This window comes from Paroedura picta, chromosome 6 (genome assembly GCF_049243985.1).
Source record: "Paroedura picta isolate Pp20150507F chromosome 6, Ppicta_v3.0, whole genome shotgun sequence".
Lineage (NCBI taxonomy): Eukaryota > Metazoa > Chordata > Lepidosauria > Squamata > Gekkonidae > Paroedura > Paroedura picta.
In genome coordinates this window covers 32,457,284-32,475,288 of record NC_135374.1, presented here as the reverse complement: position 1 = coordinate 32,475,288, position 18,005 = coordinate 32,457,284, and the positions used below count along the sequence as shown (strand labels likewise).

The 18,005-nt window shown below is 42.8% G+C and overlaps 1 protein-coding gene across 1 annotated transcript in view; it reads right to left on the bottom strand.

Moving 5' to 3' along the window:
* F5 (coagulation factor V) overlaps nucleotides 1-18,005 on the bottom strand; it is a 45,111-nt gene that overhangs the window by 15,668 nt on the left and 11,438 nt on the right. The window contains exons 5-13 of the mRNA XM_077342014.1: nucleotides 17,322-17,465; nucleotides 15,112-15,333; nucleotides 14,606-14,771; nucleotides 8,986-9,163; nucleotides 8,134-8,236; nucleotides 7,541-7,752; nucleotides 5,353-5,503; nucleotides 3,453-3,665; nucleotides 376-2,320 (exon numbers count right to left, since the gene is read on the bottom strand). Coding sequence (XP_077198129.1) covers nucleotides 376-2,320; nucleotides 3,453-3,665; nucleotides 5,353-5,503; nucleotides 7,541-7,752; nucleotides 8,134-8,236; nucleotides 8,986-9,163; nucleotides 14,606-14,771; nucleotides 15,112-15,333; nucleotides 17,322-17,465 — 3,334 coding nt within the window. The remainder of the gene's footprint in view (nucleotides 1-375; nucleotides 2,321-3,452; nucleotides 3,666-5,352; nucleotides 5,504-7,540; nucleotides 7,753-8,133; nucleotides 8,237-8,985; nucleotides 9,164-14,605; nucleotides 14,772-15,111; nucleotides 15,334-17,321; nucleotides 17,466-18,005) is intronic.

Sequence of the window (18,005 nt, the reverse complement as noted above, 5' to 3'; positions counted from 1 at the left end):
GCGGGAATTGGCCCAAATTTTGATTCATTATTGTCCAAATGCACATTCTCAGTTTGAAATACCTTGTTTGCAAAGTAGTCTAAAATCCTAGACCAATTGCGGAATATCCAAGATTGATTCCATATTCCCTGTCAGCTCACTTCTTTGACTTATTTTTCCTTCCTACGTGGCCCAAAACTTAGTGGCATTTAATGTTTAAATTTAAATGACACCCCCACAAGCTGGCTCGTCAGGAGGAGCAGTGTATAAATTGCAAAATCAATCAATCAATCAAATAAATGTTACTTAATGACACATTAGCGAGGACTATCAGATTACAGTAGTTAAAATGGCTACATGTAATCAGTGGCAATGGAGAAAAAACAAGACTCAAACCTTTTTCTAGATGCTGCATAGTCCCACACATCTTCTACAGCAGCAATGTAGTATGTCCTCTTGTACCCTTTACCAAAAGCACGTAAATAGTGCCCAGCTATGTCATCAGGATTACGTACTGAACTGACGTTGAGTCGGGAGTCTGTTGTATATGGGTCATCATAGTATACTGTTTCATATTCCAATGAACTACTGAAACTCTCTACACTATCTGAGTACATTGGGTCAAACTCATCATAGTCCCCATTTTCATTGGGGAGACCTATCTTGACAAAAGGTTTAAATTGTCTAGGTGTCAAAGTGTTATTGGCCTCATTCAGTTGCATGGTATGGTTGGCTTTATTGAAGGATTGGGTATAGTTGTGTCCTTTGGATGGCAATGGAGGTTTGAAGCCTCTTGGAGTTAGTGGGGCATGTAGATGTTCCCTTTTCTTCTTTCGTCGGGCTTTTAGGAAAGTACCAGGTGTCTTTATAGTACAGTTCTCATTTTCTTTTTCAACCAGGACTCCATGCTTGCTGCCCACTTCCTGTTGACCAGGTCCAGGCTGGAAATCTCCTTTATACATCTCCTGCTTTTTCTTACCAGGGAATGTGGTGTTTTCTGGATCCAGTGTGGCATTTCTAGAACTGTTCTGAAATTTGTCATCAACAGTGTTAGTAAGGCCTAGTCCTGTGTCATAATTCCCTTTCTCAGCGACAAAATTCCATTTATAATTTGTCTTTTTAGAGAGACACTTCTGCCTTTTGAGGGGTAAAACTTTCGGTCTCCCTATTACTGGCTTTGGGATGACAGTAGGAATTAAGATGCCTAAAATATCAAGCAATGTTGAATTGCCATTTGGCTGGACTTTGGGCAACACTAATTCAGAAGCATGGAGAGGTTCAAATTCATCATTTTTGGCTGCCTCTCCCACAGCCAAAGTTAAATTAGTTGAAAGGATGGAAAACTCATCATCATAGTCATCTGAACTATAATCAGTTTTTAAGTTAAATTTTGAATTATCTGTGGAGGTGTTTTCTGCTCTAGGTATGTCAAGAAAGCCCATACCTGGAGTCGTGTTGCCTAAAGCAGAGAGATTTCTCTTTTGTTGCACATAAAAGAGCAGAGCATGCATTTGTTTAACAGCAAAAAACCTTGCCTCTGTCAGACCTCGTTTTTCCTTCTCTTCGTCCAAAGTGTCTTTTCCACCTGCATTTTCTTCTTCTCCTTTCTCTGAAGAGGGTGGTGAAAATATGGCCACAGTGCTCTTTGCTGTGTCAGCTAATAATTCTGTGGGATCTTTGCTCTGTGCTTCCCCCTCAGTTCTCAGGGGCTCTGCCCCATTTGTTAGGTTATACCTAATTGAAATCGCAGTAATATTCTCTACATCATCACTTCGGCTCTCTTCGGATGATAAGACAGCTCCGTCAGCCAAAGAAGAATAATTTGGATGGTGTGGCTCAACAGTGGTGGGGTGAGAAGTGGCACTCTGAGTCCCCAGCATTTTATCACCATGCAAATTATCACTGTTATTTGTAAATGCTTGATGTAAGGCTACAGGTACATCGTAGTCCCTTGAAGAGGCGGTGCCATAAGTGTCTTCTATAGCAAGAGCGGTAAGATTAGACACCTCTTCCTCAGCAACTGAATTGTTAAAACTTCGAAGTCCCAGCAGTGAAGCTAATTCTTCTTGGTAGTCCTCATCCTCTCCCTTTTCCTCATAGTCGTCTTGTAATCCATAAAGTGTGTCCAAGTTTCCTTCGTCATCATAGTCTTCTGTTATTGTGCCCCTTACTTTTTTTTCGTTTGTTTTCGTAGCAGTTGGGGGAAGTATCTCAAGGGGCACAAAGACATCATAAAATGCATCATCTTCTGTGTCGTTGCTTTCACATTTCACATCCCTAAACCTTGTTCGCATGCCGTTGCTCATCTCACGGGAGCCCCAGGAGGACAGAAGCCACGTTCCTGCAAAAGCAGAAGGACACAGATCTTTCTTCTACAGATATGGCTCAACTAGGTCCGGTACCAAAAATATGAACTCTGTGGCTCACAATAGTGGTGGCAAGGGCTGATACAAAGTCATACCTCATTATGCTATTACACAGTCAAGCCCAAAGAGCTTATGAATAGGCTAGCTATAAGGAAAGTAGGTCTGCCATTGGGATAGACAAAGTCTTAAACAGATAAACTGTGGAAAACATATCAGAGGTGGCAATGATGTGTAGAGGATCATGGCAACTCCAAGCAAAGATGCTGCAGCATGCAGAAGCCTTCCATAAAAGGCTTCCCATTTGTGTGGAAGAAAGATGGCAAGTTCACATCATCATCATCATCATCATCCCACAGTGCCTCTATCAGGGACGGTTCCAGGACTTGGGGGTCCCTGTTCACCACTGATGTCTGAAAGGAAGTATCAGAAACTCCAGATTTTCCATCTGCCTGAGTGAAGACAAATCTCTAGGGACAAAAACATCTGGCACTATCAGTGCCTGGTTGCTAGACAGTGCTGAGGGCTATTTCCCTCACAACCATCATGGAATTTTTAGGGACAAACTGTTAGAGAAAGATGACAGGGAAGAGGACATTTCTTGATCACATCATCTCCCCCCGTAGCGTCTTTAGCTTTTACCAATCCCTTAAAAAAATCTTACAACAAGCTTTTTGGCATGGTGAAGAGAAATTTCACAAGAACATTCAGACGATCCAATCCTAAATTGGCTTCAGGGAAACTGATTTTCAAGATAACTGCCTAACGAGAAGTGATGCACACAATGTGAGACCGCAACATGTATTTTCAAAATGCTAACACGAATCAAACACGTTTGTACTTGATAATCATTGTAGCTGTTGAAAAGAATGGATTGCTGCTGTTTATATATATATGGATGAAATACATTATTTGAAGGGCAAAGTGAAGTTATTCATTCTTCTGACAACACTAGCCCTTATTTGGGTTTCCATACTCAAAACTCATCTGTATTTCTAGATAGAAGAAAACAGCTTGGCCAAATGACTAGTCCTCTCTGAACCTACCCCAAAGGTTGATGCAAGGCTTATTTGAGGGTAAATAAGTAAACAACATGGTCTTCGCACTCACCAACATTGTTCATGGTCACCGTTGCAGATTCACCACTCATGGGGAAAAGTTTTAATATATCTTGATCTTTCCCTTTGTTCAGAAAAGTATGGCCCAGAATATGCACAGGCACTACCAGATCTTGGGTGCCCACACTGGAAAGATGCCATTCAGCTATGGAATCCTGGCAAAATGTCAAGGGATCTGTTCTGTCCACTGCATAGCCATTGAGAGCTGGAAGGAGGGAAGGCTGCGGTTAAAAGTAATAGCTTCACCAACAGTATGTTGACTTTATTTACCCTACAAATAGGATGAAATTGACTCAGATTCACACATAGCCAAAAATCTATGCCACAGGTAATGCAGGATACTGCCCTACATAATCATCATCATCATCATCATCATCATCATCATCATCATCATCATCATCATCATCATGTTGTTGTTGTTGTTGTTATAATATTTATTTCCCACCACTCCCTAGATAGGCTCGTGGCGGGTAACAGCAGTCTTAAAACCCCAATTAAAACATCTTAAAAGACATTAAAAATCCTCAACATGGTGGCAACAAATCCCAACCCCCCCCCCTCCCACCTACTAAGGCGATAGAGAATGGAGGGAGTGATGTCTACTTCGGGCCCTCTCCCCAGGGGGGCACGCTCTACCTCGCCAACCCCAGCCTCAACCATAGACCTGGTGGAAAAGCTCTGTTTTACAGGCACTGCAGAAAGCTGACAAGTCCCGCAGGGCCCGCAGCTCACCCGGGAGCTCATTCCACCAGGTGGGGGCCAGGACAGAAAAAGCCCTGGCCCTGGTTGAGGCTATGTGCGCTTCTCTAGGGCTGGGAACAACCAGTAGGTTTTCCCAATAGGTTTTCCCCTGTGGAGCGTAAAGCCCTGCGGGGGACATGTAAAGCATCCTTCACATTGTCATACATCCATGAATGAAGGAAAGGGCTATATTAAACCTTTCTCTCTGATGAGTTTGAGAGATTTCTCTCTCAGGAAGGCTGAAGCAATCTATTTACTCATTCTGCTTAAGGATTGGTATTTTATACCCCACTTTTACTACCCAAAGGAGTTTCAAAATGGTTTATAATCTCCTTCCCTTCCCATCCTGTTAGAGAGGTAGCACTGAGAGAGCTCTGAGAGAACTGTGACTGGCCCAAGGCCTCCCAGTTGGCTGCATGTGGAGGAATGGGGACTCTAACCTGGTTTTCCAGGTTTGAGGCCACCGCTCTTAACCATTACACCGAGCTGGCTCTTAACTTATACAGTGGTTTTGAAGCCGGTCTAAAGTGCTTTCAGTGCCAGCTACACAACATACAATCCTCTATTTTTAAAAGATGGTAGAAAGTGCCATCAGGTCACAGCTGACTGATAGTGGCCATGTAGGGTTTTCAAGGAACATTCAGAGGTAGTTTGCCACTGCCTGCCTCTGCGTAGCAACCCTGCAATGTCCTTGGTGGTCTCCCATCCAAGTACTAACAGGGCCAATTGCTCTGCTTCCCAGACCTGACTAGATCAGGCTGGCCTGGGCCATCACAGCCAGGGATCTTTTTTAAAAGTACACATTGCAACAATTTACACAGTACTAACAATGTCCAGTAAGGCAGCGACATGCAGTCTGAAAGCTCTGCCCATGAGGCTGGGAGTTCAATCCCAGCAGCCGGCTCAAGGTTGACTCAGCCTTCCATCCTTCCGAGGTCGGTAAAATGAGTACCCAGCTTGCTGGGGGGTAAATGGTAATGACTGGGGAAGACACTGGCAAACCACCCTGTATTGAGTCTGCCATGAAAACTCTGGAGGGCGTCACCCCAAGGTTCAGACATGACTCAGTGCTTGCACAGGGGATACCTTTACCTTTAACAATGTCCAGTTCTCAGACACTCAGCAAAACATTTTCTCAGGAGTGTACTCACTGTGCATGACGTTAGACTTGTAGAATTTGGGGTCATCTCTTTTGACAGTGGAGGGGCTGCTGCAGTACTGCTTGATGTTGTCCTCCAAATACCAGCTTTTGTTTTCATCGAATACTGCAAAGGCGGCGTGCTGCTCCTTATCAGCTTTGTTCTGGGGGTGGGGAGGACAAAGACATTCCTCAATTGCGGACAGCATGAAGAATGCTTCGTGTTCACTGATGGTTAGAGAATCCTAATTTGTACCCCATTTTTAACTACCTGAAAGGGTGTCAACAGTGGCTTACAATGGCCTTCCCTTTCTTTTACCACAACAGACAGCCTGTGAGGTAGGTGAGGCTGAGAGAGCTCTGAGAGGACTGTGACTGGTCGAGGGTCTGGCACGTGGAGGAGTAGTGAGGAATCAAAACTTGGGCCCATTCCGCACCAGGATCAATGTGGCAAATTGGTTTCGGGAAGAAAAAACGCAATTTTAAATAGTGGAATTCGTTGTTATGTATACCTGTTTTTGTAGTGGAATCCAGTTGCATTTCAATCATTTCCCACAGGTTTCCGGTCTCGGCAAAAATCGCTAGGAAGGAAGCAATATTTGCCGAGCTTTGTCCTGCCCCTGGCCATCAATCAAACAAGCAGCCAATGGACGGTTGTTACCATGCCCCGAAAAAGCCCCTTTGCCTTTAAGAACAGGTTTAAAAACACACACACACATGTTGCAACGAATCTGCGTTGATTCGTTGCAACGGAGAGACCCATCTAGCTGGCAGGTGGTGTATGAGCTGGCGATTCATCGTTGCCATGCTCCCCCGAGTGAAACACTCCCCCCCCCGTGTACGGGCACGATTTTCTGCCGAAAATAAAGGGAACTAGCAAACGGGGCTTGTGTTGTGCTTGGTGACTTGAGGCGAGCTTTAAAGCAGCTCTGTGTAGGGACTGCAGCCGGAGAAGCCTCACTGGGTGAATGAAGGCTCGCCGGTTCGTTGCTCTCTGCTTGCTCCGAGAAAAAAAATGGCGATCACTTTGCCGGAAGTTTAGAGGAGAGAACCAGGGGGAGGGACTTTGCTGAAACTGCAACAATGGGAACACACAGGTCTTTTTCGGAACTGTGGCAGATTGCTTGCAAGAGTGTAGCGCTTTTCGGAGGGTGAATCCACCTTTTGGGATTTCCCTTTAAGCGCTACAAAGAAACGGTTTTAGCTGATCGTTTGCAGGAGTGTGGCAGATTGTGTGCGACGTCGCGCATAACTGCAAATTAGTAGCGATTACAATTTGCCACACTCCTGCTATTTTGAACTCATGCGGAAAAGCCCCTGGTTAACCAGATTAGAGGCTAAGTTTAACTACTCTATTGTGGCATAAGCTCTCATGGGGATAGAGACCTTTTGTGGTTAAAAAACCTACAGAACCACTTTGATTCAAGAGAGAGCAGTGGAACCCAAGACATTAGGGTGAACTCCAAGGGCAGTGAGTCCTTTATCAGACCATCTATAGCTCTAATGCAGTGGTTCTCAGCCTGGGGGTTGGGGGCCCTTTGGGGGTCAAATAACCCTCTCAAAGGGGTTGCAGCAGAATGAGCAGCTTGGCCGGGTGGGGGGAGTGTCGCCACTGTTGCTGCTCCTCCAGTTTGGTGTAGTGGTTAGGAGTGCGTACTTCTAATCTGCTGAGCTGGGTTTGATTCTGCGTTCCCCCACATGCAGCCAGCTGGGTGACCTTGGGCTCACCACGGCACTGAGAAAGCTGTTCAGACCGAGCAGTAATATCAGGGCCCTCTCAGACTCACCCACATCATAGGGTGTCTGTTGTGGGGAGAGGAAAGGGAAGGCGACTGTTAGCCGGTTTGAGCCTCCTTCGGGTAGAGAAAAGCAGCATATAAGAACCAACTCTTCTTCTTCTCCTGAAGATGCCTACCAATTTATATACAATTTATAACCAATTTATATACAATCATACAACAATGGATCTTCATGCCCCTGGTCAGTTTTGGTTTAATTTCTGTGAAAGAACACTTGCATTATTTTATGGTTGGGGGTCACCACAACATGAGGAACTGTATTAAAGGGTCGCGGCATTAGGAAGGTTGAGAACCACTGCTCTAGTGTCTATGGATATCTCCCGCCATGGAAGGAACAGATCCACAACTAAATTCCTCTGTGCTCTGTCTCAGGATTTCAGACCCTGTAGTGCTTGACTGTACCTGCACTCCTCTCTGGTCAAGCGCCCGGCCTTTACAGATCAGAAGGTGTCCAATCAGTCCGGAAGCGATATCCCTTGTCACATCCACAGCGCTGTGATATAATCTGGTGACACACTGAGGATCTTTTGCTGTGGGACCATCTGTGTCAAGGACAGTCCACTTGTATGTATACGTTTCTCCTGGTTGGACGGTTTTACCACGCGTGCTGTTCTCTGACGTAAACATAAAGGAAACAAAAAAATAAGCAAATCGAAGACAGTCTGCATAGCAAAATCACTAGCCACATATCTTGTTCTGGCTCCAGATTTTTCTTCCCTTTCCTGCTTTCAGCTTTAATGCATCTCCTTTTCTGTAATAATATGTGAACTTGCTCCAAGTCACAGAATACTACATGACCTCTGACACCACAAACAAACAGTGGAATTAACACTATTTCTTCTTGTGTGAACATGACTTCCCCTAGTTGCCTCCTTTCTGCTTCGAGGTCTATTAACTTACTTTAAACACCCTTGAGACATTTGGGGAGACTAGCGAGACATAGAAATATTCTATGGTGAAAAAAGGCATCTAGGCCAAACAATAAAACTACTGACCTTTGGAGTCTGATGGATAGACAGCTCCTTCTGCCTCTTTTGAAAGTGTTACTCCATGCACATAAATGCTGTAAGGTCGACTAGCCATGTTTTTGAATACAATCTGTTCCAAAATGCAGGTGGGGGAGGAGAGATGAGTTCAGTATGGCAACAATGCTTTTTTTTTAGCTGGGGCTAAACCCTGCAGACTAAAGCGCCATCTGGAAGAGGGTATTATTGCTCTCACGTGTCATTCACAGAGATTCCAGAGGGTGGCGCTCTTACTTTAAAAGCCCAAAGGTCTTGTGACATTTTGGAGACTAACAGATGACTTTGGTGTGAGTTGAGAGAAATGCATGATGTATGTTCCCAGTTGGCAAATATATGTTGGCACAGAAACACTAGGGGCAAAAGGCAGTGAAATGCAAGAGGCACAGTCTGTGACAATTCTATGCAAGATAAGCACAGGGATCATTCTTGAATTAGCATTATGGGATGGCTACTACTTTAGCTCTTGTTATTTATTACTAGTATCAAATTAAGAGAGGCCAGTGAGTGTACATATACACTCACAGAAAAGCCCTGTTTATCCAGTTCAAATCTGCTTGCCAATTAAAATTCAACCTCATAGACTTCTGTTCAGTACCATCTTCACCTAACAAGCAGTGCCTATAGAATGTCTAAATATATGGTGACTGAAATGAACAGGAAAGTTAAATTCACATGGCTACATAGATAGGAAGCTGCATAGCAAAATCAAGGATAATTAGCAATTCTCAATAACTAGAACAACCAATTCAGCGAATTAATGAACTACCAATTAATGAATTAATGAAGTAGGATATTAAAGAATGTTTGTTGCTCAATACTTACACTGATTGTATCTCTGACCTCTGCTCTGATAACGGGCCCCAAAATTCCTCGGTCCTTTGGCCAGGAACTTTCTGTATGTTTGCTGAATGTGTCATCTATGTACTGCCTGAAAACAGCCTTTTTGTATTTCTTCCCAATGAGATTTGAAAAATTGTCCAGATACAGGACTCTGTATTGTCTTGATATGTGGAGAAAGGGAAGAGGGCCATCAGTAAAATCTCTCAAGTAGAGACATAAGCCCCTATATAAGAAGGTTATTTTGACAGATCTACGTAAGACATATGTGCATTATAGTAACTAACCTAATGGGTGTGCACAAGCTTCCACTGGGATATATACGGAGCAACATATAAAGTTCTTCTGTGTGTATAGTCAAGTCACAAAATATAGTCTATGCCTATCCTAACACACTGTGTCAAGATTCTGAGTATTATGTATAGCTTATCCATATCAAGATGCTAATTTCTACAAATGGATAATAACTGCATTAGATTATAGTGGTGCACTGCCATGAAACTAACCCTACATGAGGTTCTCGTACACCAAGAGCTCCATCCTAAGTACAGTTGTACCCTGTTGAATAAGCAATATCTGGTGTACAAAAAAAGAGAGAAAAGAATCCTGCAGGGACTAGAAAGAGTGAAGTCCGAATGGGATAGTGAGATCAGCACCTTCTCCAGATTGCTACTCTTAGGGCAATATCTTGCCTCTTCTACGAAGTTCTACAACTTGCAACTCTCTCTCTCTCTCTCTCTCTCTCTCTCTCTCTCTCTCTCTCTCATTACAGATTGTTTGTATGTCCCAAGTCTAGAGAATAATCTTATCTCTTTAAGAGCAGTAGCTAAGAAAGGGATAAAAGCAAGTTTTGGAGATAAATGTTTTATCAGAGATAAAAGTGAATTAATTGCTGTTGGTGATATGAGTGAAAGTTTAGCGTCACAGAGAGAAATAACTTTGGAAAGCAGTGTAATCACAAGAATTGTTTCAGATCGTGACATAGGAGATTGGGTCATAGAGACAATTATGCAATAAGCCAACTTGAAAGCAAGAATTTAACAAAGGAATGCTAATGATCAAATATGCTGATGTGGACAAGTGTGTGTGCTGCATCAAAGCAAAGGAGACTAGACCAAGCATGGCACAATTCAAAGATGGCATTCCTTAGTTTTAATAACAGTTATATTTGTAGAGCCATGAACATCCAGATCCTAGTGGAAATACATACGTGTTAACCTTTATTGATGACTACATGAATACACTGTGACCTACCTAGCTAAAGAGAAAAGTCATAAAATTAAGGCATATGTAGTAATGATCAGTAACAGATTCCAAAGAAAGCTACTAGTACTCTGAACCGATAATGAGGGGAATACATGGGGCATGACAAATTACTTGACAGACCAGAGTCCAGCTTACAGTCCCATATAATGCAGAAAAAAATGGTGTAGTGGAAAGAAAGAACTGTCTCACTGAAGTGTCCATATGGGTCTTCCTTGAGGCAGAGCTACCAAACAAGTATTGGGGAAAAGCAATCAGTACTGCAACTGATCTACAAAACAGATTGACTACTAAGGGTACAGATAATACAGCAAACCTAGCTCAAATAATTCAAGAATCAAAAGCCTACTCTTATATTCCTACAGAAAAAATGGTCCAAGACAGAGAAGTAAAAAGCATATTTGTCAGCTACACACTGGAATGCAAAGGATACAGAATCCCCAACCCAAAGACAGAAATAGTCCAGATCTGCAATGCGGTCTGCATCAATGAAAAGAGAGAAATCAAACAACATGGTGAAAATACCACCAGTGAATCTTTACTATAATAGAAAAATGAAATACAACATATAGGAATAGTGAATCTGAGAAATGTCAGATCAAGTAAAGGAGAATCGCTTTCCTATCTAGCAGAAGCTATACCTGAACTTTCCACATGGGAAGTTATGGCAAGAATGTCTGCAAAAGAAGCAGAGAAAGGGGGGAAAGCTGCAGAAGAAATGGAATGCTTAATAAAAAAATCAAAGGTGGACATTTACAGAACTTCTGCCAGGGAAGAAGATAGTAAGATGCAAAATAGATCTTAAAAATCAAACACAATAAAGGAAATACAAAGATACAAAGCAGACTTAGTTGCTAAAGAATACTTTCAGATATACAGAGAAGACTACAATGAAACCTTTGCACCAGTGGTGAGACATACTTCAATAAAGGTAAAGGTAAAGGTATCCCCTGTGCAAGCACCGGGTCATGTCTGACCCTTGGGGTGACGCCCTCTAGCGTTTTCATGGCAGACTCAATATGGGGTGGTTTGCCAGTGCCTTCCCCAGTCATTACCATTTAACCCCCAGCAAGCTGGGTACTCATTTTACCGACCTCGGAAGGATGGAAGGCTGAGTCAACCTTAAGCTGGCTGCTGGGATTGAACTCCCAGCCTCATGGGCAAAGCTTTCAGACGGCTGCCTTACCACTCTGCGCCACAAGAGGCTCTATACTTCAATAAGAACACTCCTAAGTATACAGCAGTAGGGGCATGCATTCAGCCATATCTTAACTGAAAAAAATACCTGAAAAACACCTATCAGGTTTTCTTCAGGTCTCTTAAGAGTTGAATACAGATCAGAGAATCTGGCCAACTAGTTTAGTTGATCCCAATAAAGCAGTTTTGTTTTTGTTTTCTCAGGTATATTCAGCTATACCAAAAACAGCTGCTGGTTAGAGAGGTTTGAGGGCTACTGAGTTAATTTTGAGTTCTCCTCTGGAGCTCTTTTTCCATTAGATTTCAGAGATGCCTCTTCCCTATCTGTCCTGTTGCCCAGGAAACCATAGCAAAAGGTAGCTTTTGCTATGGTTTCCTGGGCAACAGGATGTAGAGGGAAGAGGCATCTCTGAAACCTAATGGCAAAAGCACCTTGGGGCCGAGCTGAACTCTAGAAGCCATTCCCTCACCATCCTTTGCTGTTTTATTTATTTATTTTGAAGTTGCAAGGGGTGAGTCTTTGTTGCATGTTTTCTCTGCTTCCCACCCCCTTTTGTCTTTTTGGTCTGGTATGTGTGTAGATGTGTGTGGGGTGCATGTGTGGAGGAACTTTTTATTTAGGTTCTTCTTGCTTTCTCTTCTATCTTTTCTTCACTGCTAGGCATTATTGCACAGGTTCTGCTGTCCTTGCAACTCCCCTCACTTGGATTGTGATTCTATACTAGACATCAGTCCTGTTGAGCTGGCATTTGTTGCAATGCCACTGGATTCTGCTGATGGGTACTAGTAGGTTGGCATTGGTTCTGCTGTCTGTATAGAAATTGACCCTCTCCTCCTTTCTACTTCAGAGTTTCTACTTCAGATTTGACTTGAGTCCTGATGGACTTTGGCACTGCCACAGTTGCACTGGTTCTGCTGCTGGCCTTGCAAAAATGCCTCCCACTCCACACATTTCAGTTTCTACTGTAGAGATTTTCTGGGACATTCTGCTGGGCTTGTATTGCCTTGCTATTTCCCCCCCCCCCCACTAGAAACGATGGAGGATGGGGGCACCTTTTTGGATCTTCATAGCATTGGACCCCCTGGCCCAATCTTTTTGAAATGTGGAAGTTCTTTTCAGGAGAGGCTCCAGCAGCCATGCTGCAAATTTGGTGCCTCTATCTCACCCCTCCCAAGACCACTGGGTATAATGGACCTGAAAAATGTTTCCCAAATATTACCAAATCTGCTGGTATATACCCAAATCCAGAAAATAAACGTGTATACAGAATACAGTATACCCTATACAGAAGCAAAGAAGATGGAGCATCTAGACATAATGACTGTCTTTTTACATTGAGAGATAAAGGAAGATGTTTGCATGAAACAGCCACCAGAATCTAAGCAATCCCAAAACAAGCAACTCATCTGTAAACTTCAAAAGAGCTACAAGAGGCTACAAGATGTTGGAATTAAAAAATCAAATGCTAATCAAGGAAGGATGTGAACAAGGCAAGAATGTTGCCTATATTCAAGAGGCAGCAAATGGACTTAGATTCTCACTTATATGGAGGACCTAATTTTCTGCTATGAAGAGGACTGTGATGAAATAGTTCACAATCTGAACCAAGAAGCAGAAGTGAAACAATTAGGAAACATTAACTACTAGTTTAGACTACAGATATAAAAAGAGGAAGAATAAAGCTGTCATCTCAACCAAAAGCAGAAAATCCTGGCATTTCTTGAAGATGTGAAGAAAACTTTTTATGTATCTGATGAAGTAATATGCATGCACATGAAAGCTCATACACAGAATAAAACTTTGTTGGTCTTGAAGGTGCCATTGGACTCAAACTTTGTTCTATTGTTTTAGACCAGGGGTAGTCAAACTGCGGCCCTCCAGATGTCCATGGACTACAATTCCCATGAGCCCCTGCCAGCATTTGCCCATGGGAATTGTAGTCTATGGACATCTGGAGGGGCGCAGTTTGACTACCCCTGCTTTAGACCAACATGGCTACTCTACTGACTCTATCATAAATATAAACATTGATGGGTCCTAAGATCAAAGCAGCTATGAGAATATCTTGCAGGAAAACTTACTTAGCAAATAAAAACAACTGGAATGCAGTCAAGAGACTTGCAAAGCATCTGAATGGTACTGCACATCTGTAGCTTAAGTTACCAATAACCAACAATTCCAGACTAATGGGATACATGGATGCAGACTGGGCAGGAGATACTACAGACAGGAAGTCCGCCAGTGGACACCTATTCACCTATGGTGGAGAAGCCATTGGCTGAAACAGCAGGAAGCAAGAAACTGTAGTTGTGTCTTCAACTGAAACTCAACATGTGTCTGCATTAGAAGCCTGAAGATGACTCATGTTGATTCTTCAACTAATGCAAGACTTTGGGATAGATGAACCTCAATCCACCCAATTTTTGAACACAAACTCATAAAACTTGCAAAGACAGAGAAGATCAACTCAAGAACTAAACACATAGATGTAAAACATCACATATCGTAAGAGACTTGTATGGAAAAGAGCTTGTTGAGTTACATTCCTACAGAAGAAATGCTTGTGGATGCACTCACCAAGCCACTTTCTCAAGAAAGGTTTGAAAATCCATGTAAGAAGGTGAATCTTGTGAACTTTGTAAACTAGACCCTGTTGGAATAGGCAATATTCTGGTACACAAAGAAGAAAAGAAGGAGAACCCTGCTGGGGAAAGCAAGAGGAAAGGCCAGTTAGATAGGATACGGCAGCACCTTCTTTCCTGATAAGTGTCATTCCTTGTCTGCCTCCAGATTGGTACTCTTAGGACAATGTTCTGTTTCTTCTTGGGAGTTTCTCAACTCACTAACTCTCTCTCTTCCTCAGCTAGTGATGTAGCAAGGACTATCCAAGTTTCAGCTTGTCACTATCAATTGTGTTAATTCCTGAATAAAGTTTTCCCTATATTTTAATCCATTTGTGCTGTTCTGTTGCAAATTAGTCAGCCAACACCCTTCTAAGTCCATTGAAGTCTGTGAGTTTAGAAGGGTGTTACCCTGCTTAGGATGGCACTACAAATGACTTGCAGTCCAGTAGAGTCACAATGTTCTAATCCTTCGGCACTAGGCTCATGACACCCCTCAGGTTTCACACTTCCACCAAGTTACCTATCAACACTCTCAGGAATTTGTGGAGCATAATCCCAGATGACTTCTTCTGCAGCAATGAAATATTCCCACTCTTTAATCATTCGCAGTTCTTTATAGGATAATTTCTTTGTTAAGATATCTAGATTTCCACATTCCTCTATTTTCAGGTAACCATGCATTCCAGCTGATTTGAAAGACAGAAAGGAACAAGGACACTTATGGCTATTCATTCTTTAAAAAAAGAGATGTAACCAGCTGTATCGGCCCACACAAAAGCCAAAACAAAATAATGAAATCCATGCAATATCTTTCTGTTAGGTTCAATCAAAACAACACAAAATATTACTCAAGGTAAAAAAAAACTACTTCATAAGCAACTTTGTAGATAAGTTGACTTTTACATTACTTTTTGACCCCCTTTTTTGTTAGCAAATCACAGCTGTATGCTCTCCATTCAAGGAAAAAACTCAACAACAAGCCTGTGGTCAATTGCACAACTGCCTGCTTAATAAAGATCTCCTTGCCTTGCAGATGTTTTTGGACAACAGAAGATATTAGCCACTTTCCTGTGCGGCTCACAAGCATGCTTGCTGTGGCTGATGCCCCTCCGACAAGGTTGATAGTTGACACTTTGTAGTGGTTTTGTTCCAGGGTTTGACCATTGAAATGGATGGAGAAGATCTCTGGTGCAGAACTCATCCCAATCAAATGCCAGCTAATGCGATCATAAGTACATGCCTCTAGGTCTGAAATAAAAAGATCAGGAGAGAAAGCCTTCTAGAATTTGCAGTGTGGAGATGGATGAATGAATGAATGAATGAATGAATGAATGAATGAATGAATGAATGAATGAATGACAGGATAATGGAAAGTTCCCTTTTATTTGCTCAATAGATGAGCTGCAATTAAAACACTTTTGTACTTGCTAGGGTTTCCAAACAAACATGATTGACAGCTCTAAATACAACCAATTCATATAACCAAAGTGGCGTATAGAGAATATAGAGTGAGGAGATCAGTGGAATTGATGAAACCATTCTGTTCCGCTTCAGTGTGTAGCCAGCTCAGCTGACATTTAAAGGGGAACCACTTAACCACCTCCAGTCCAGTAAATGAAGGACAGAAAATGTGTCTGTAGTCTATGAGTAGCCATTAGCCATGATAGCTAAATAGAACTTTTCTTATTTAGAGAAAGGATTCTTCTGATTACTAAATGCTGGAGGCAGAAATACAAAATCATGTTTCCTGTTTGCTTTGCTTTATCTGCTCCCAGGGAATGACATCTGTGAAAGAAGAATGCTGGTTGTTTCCTGCCAGACAGTTCTTACACTGTCATGTTTAGGATCACTTGACTAGGATTATTAATGCAAGCTAAGCTGCAAATGAACTTCATGGAGAAAACATATTAAGCAGAGATCCCCACAACCCACATTTTTTGTCTTCTCAATTTGATTCTTTGAATTGGCTCTGGCTGTTTAGAACCCTGACATTGCCCAGCCAGCCACATTTTGTAGATGCTGGATTGTGGAACTGGCCATCATCACTGTGGGTGGATGGACAAGGTGTCATATCCATCGTTTTATAAAGGAAAGGAAGAAAGGCAGAAAATCAGGGTCTCTTACAGTGCAATCCTCTGCATGTTCACTCAGAAAGAGAATAAAAAGAAGAAGAGTTGGTTCGGATATGCCGCTTTGTCTCTGCCAGAAGAAGTCTCAAAGCAGCTTACAATCGCCTTCCCTTCCCTCTCCCCACCCTGTGAGATAGGAGAGGCTGAGAGAGCCCTGATATTACTGCTTGGTCAAAACAACTTTATCAGTGCTGTGGTGAGCCCAGGTCACCCAGCTGGATGCATGTGGAGAAGGAGCAGTGAATCAAAACTGGCTAACCAGACTAGAAGAAGAAAAAGAGTTGGTTCTCTACCAGAAGGAGTCGCAAAGCGGCCTTCCCTTTCCTCTCTCCACAACAGACACCCTGTGAGGTAGGTGAGGCTGAGTGAGCCCTGATATTATTGCTCAGCCAGAACAGCTTTATAAGTAGACAAGGTAGAAGAAGAAGAGTTGGTTCTTATATGTCACTTTTCTCTATCAGAAGGAGTCCCAAAACAGCTTACAGTCGCCTTCCCATTCCTCTCCCCATAACAGACACCCTGCAAGGTAGGTAAGGCTGAGAGAGCCCTGATATTACAGCTTTATCAGTGCAGTGGCGAGCCAGCTGGTTGCACATGGGGGAGTGGGGAATCAAACCCGGCTCACCACATTAGAAGTCCACGTTCCTAACCGCTGCAACAAGGCCAAACTGTGTTCTGCTTAGCTACTCCCATGTGGGTTTGCATAGGATGGTAGCACCACCACACTAATCCGCATAATGTGGTTTACAGAGGAGTGCGTAAATCCCAATCCTGCATATAATAGTACAGGGGTAGTCAAACTGTGGCCCTCCAGGTGTCCATGGACTACAATTCCCAGGATCCCCCTGCCAGCATGGACATCTGGAAGGCCACAGTTTGACTACCCCTGTAATAGTACCTGTACATACTTGAAACGTTAAAGGAAAGCTGCAATAGAAGTGCAGTCACTTCTTTCTTTGGTTCTGTTTTAATGTGCTATGCATGATGAGTCCAACATAATCCCTCTCTTTCCCAGATGACAGCAGAAATGGGGAAATAAAGACACATATCAATCGTGCCAGGTGTATCTCGGCTTTCCCTACTCTGTCAGACAAGCCTATCCAGTACCTGGAAGAGTTCCATTAGCGTAACCATTGATTGTGTACATGAGGGAAGTAACTTTTTGCCAGCTTTTGCTTTCATCAAATACTGCGAACATCAACACATATTCCCGGTCAAACAATTTCTGGGTTCCATTTTCATACAAGCTTCCTAGAAGAGAGGAGGAAAGGGGATTCCATAGGTACAGATAATTACGACTTACATATGTGACATTCCCATGAGGTTCCCAGTAATATACAGATATGTTTGCTTTCAACTATGATGCTAAATTGGACAGTTTCAGAAGACTCCCTAGTTCCAACACCGAGTCTACATTGAACATTCACCATTAAATAGAATCCCCCTAGGGGGGAATAACCTGAAATTATGTTACTGTGAAGTTTATTTTTATGACACCACTTTGTTTTCAAGGATTTTATTGTATCTGAGAGCAACCATGAATGCTGTTTCTCAGCTGAAAGGTAGGCCAAACATTTTAATACTAAAGTTACTTAATTTTTGTAGATATTGTCACAGTAGGCTTGCTGTTAGAGCCTCTTGTGGCGCAGAGTGGTAAGGCAGCAGACATGCAGTCTGAAAGCTCTGCCCATGAGGCTGGGAGTTTGATCCCAGCAGCCGGCTCAAGGTTGACTCAGCCTTCCATCCTTCCGAGGTCGGTAAAATGAATACCCAGCTTGCTGGGGGGTAAAC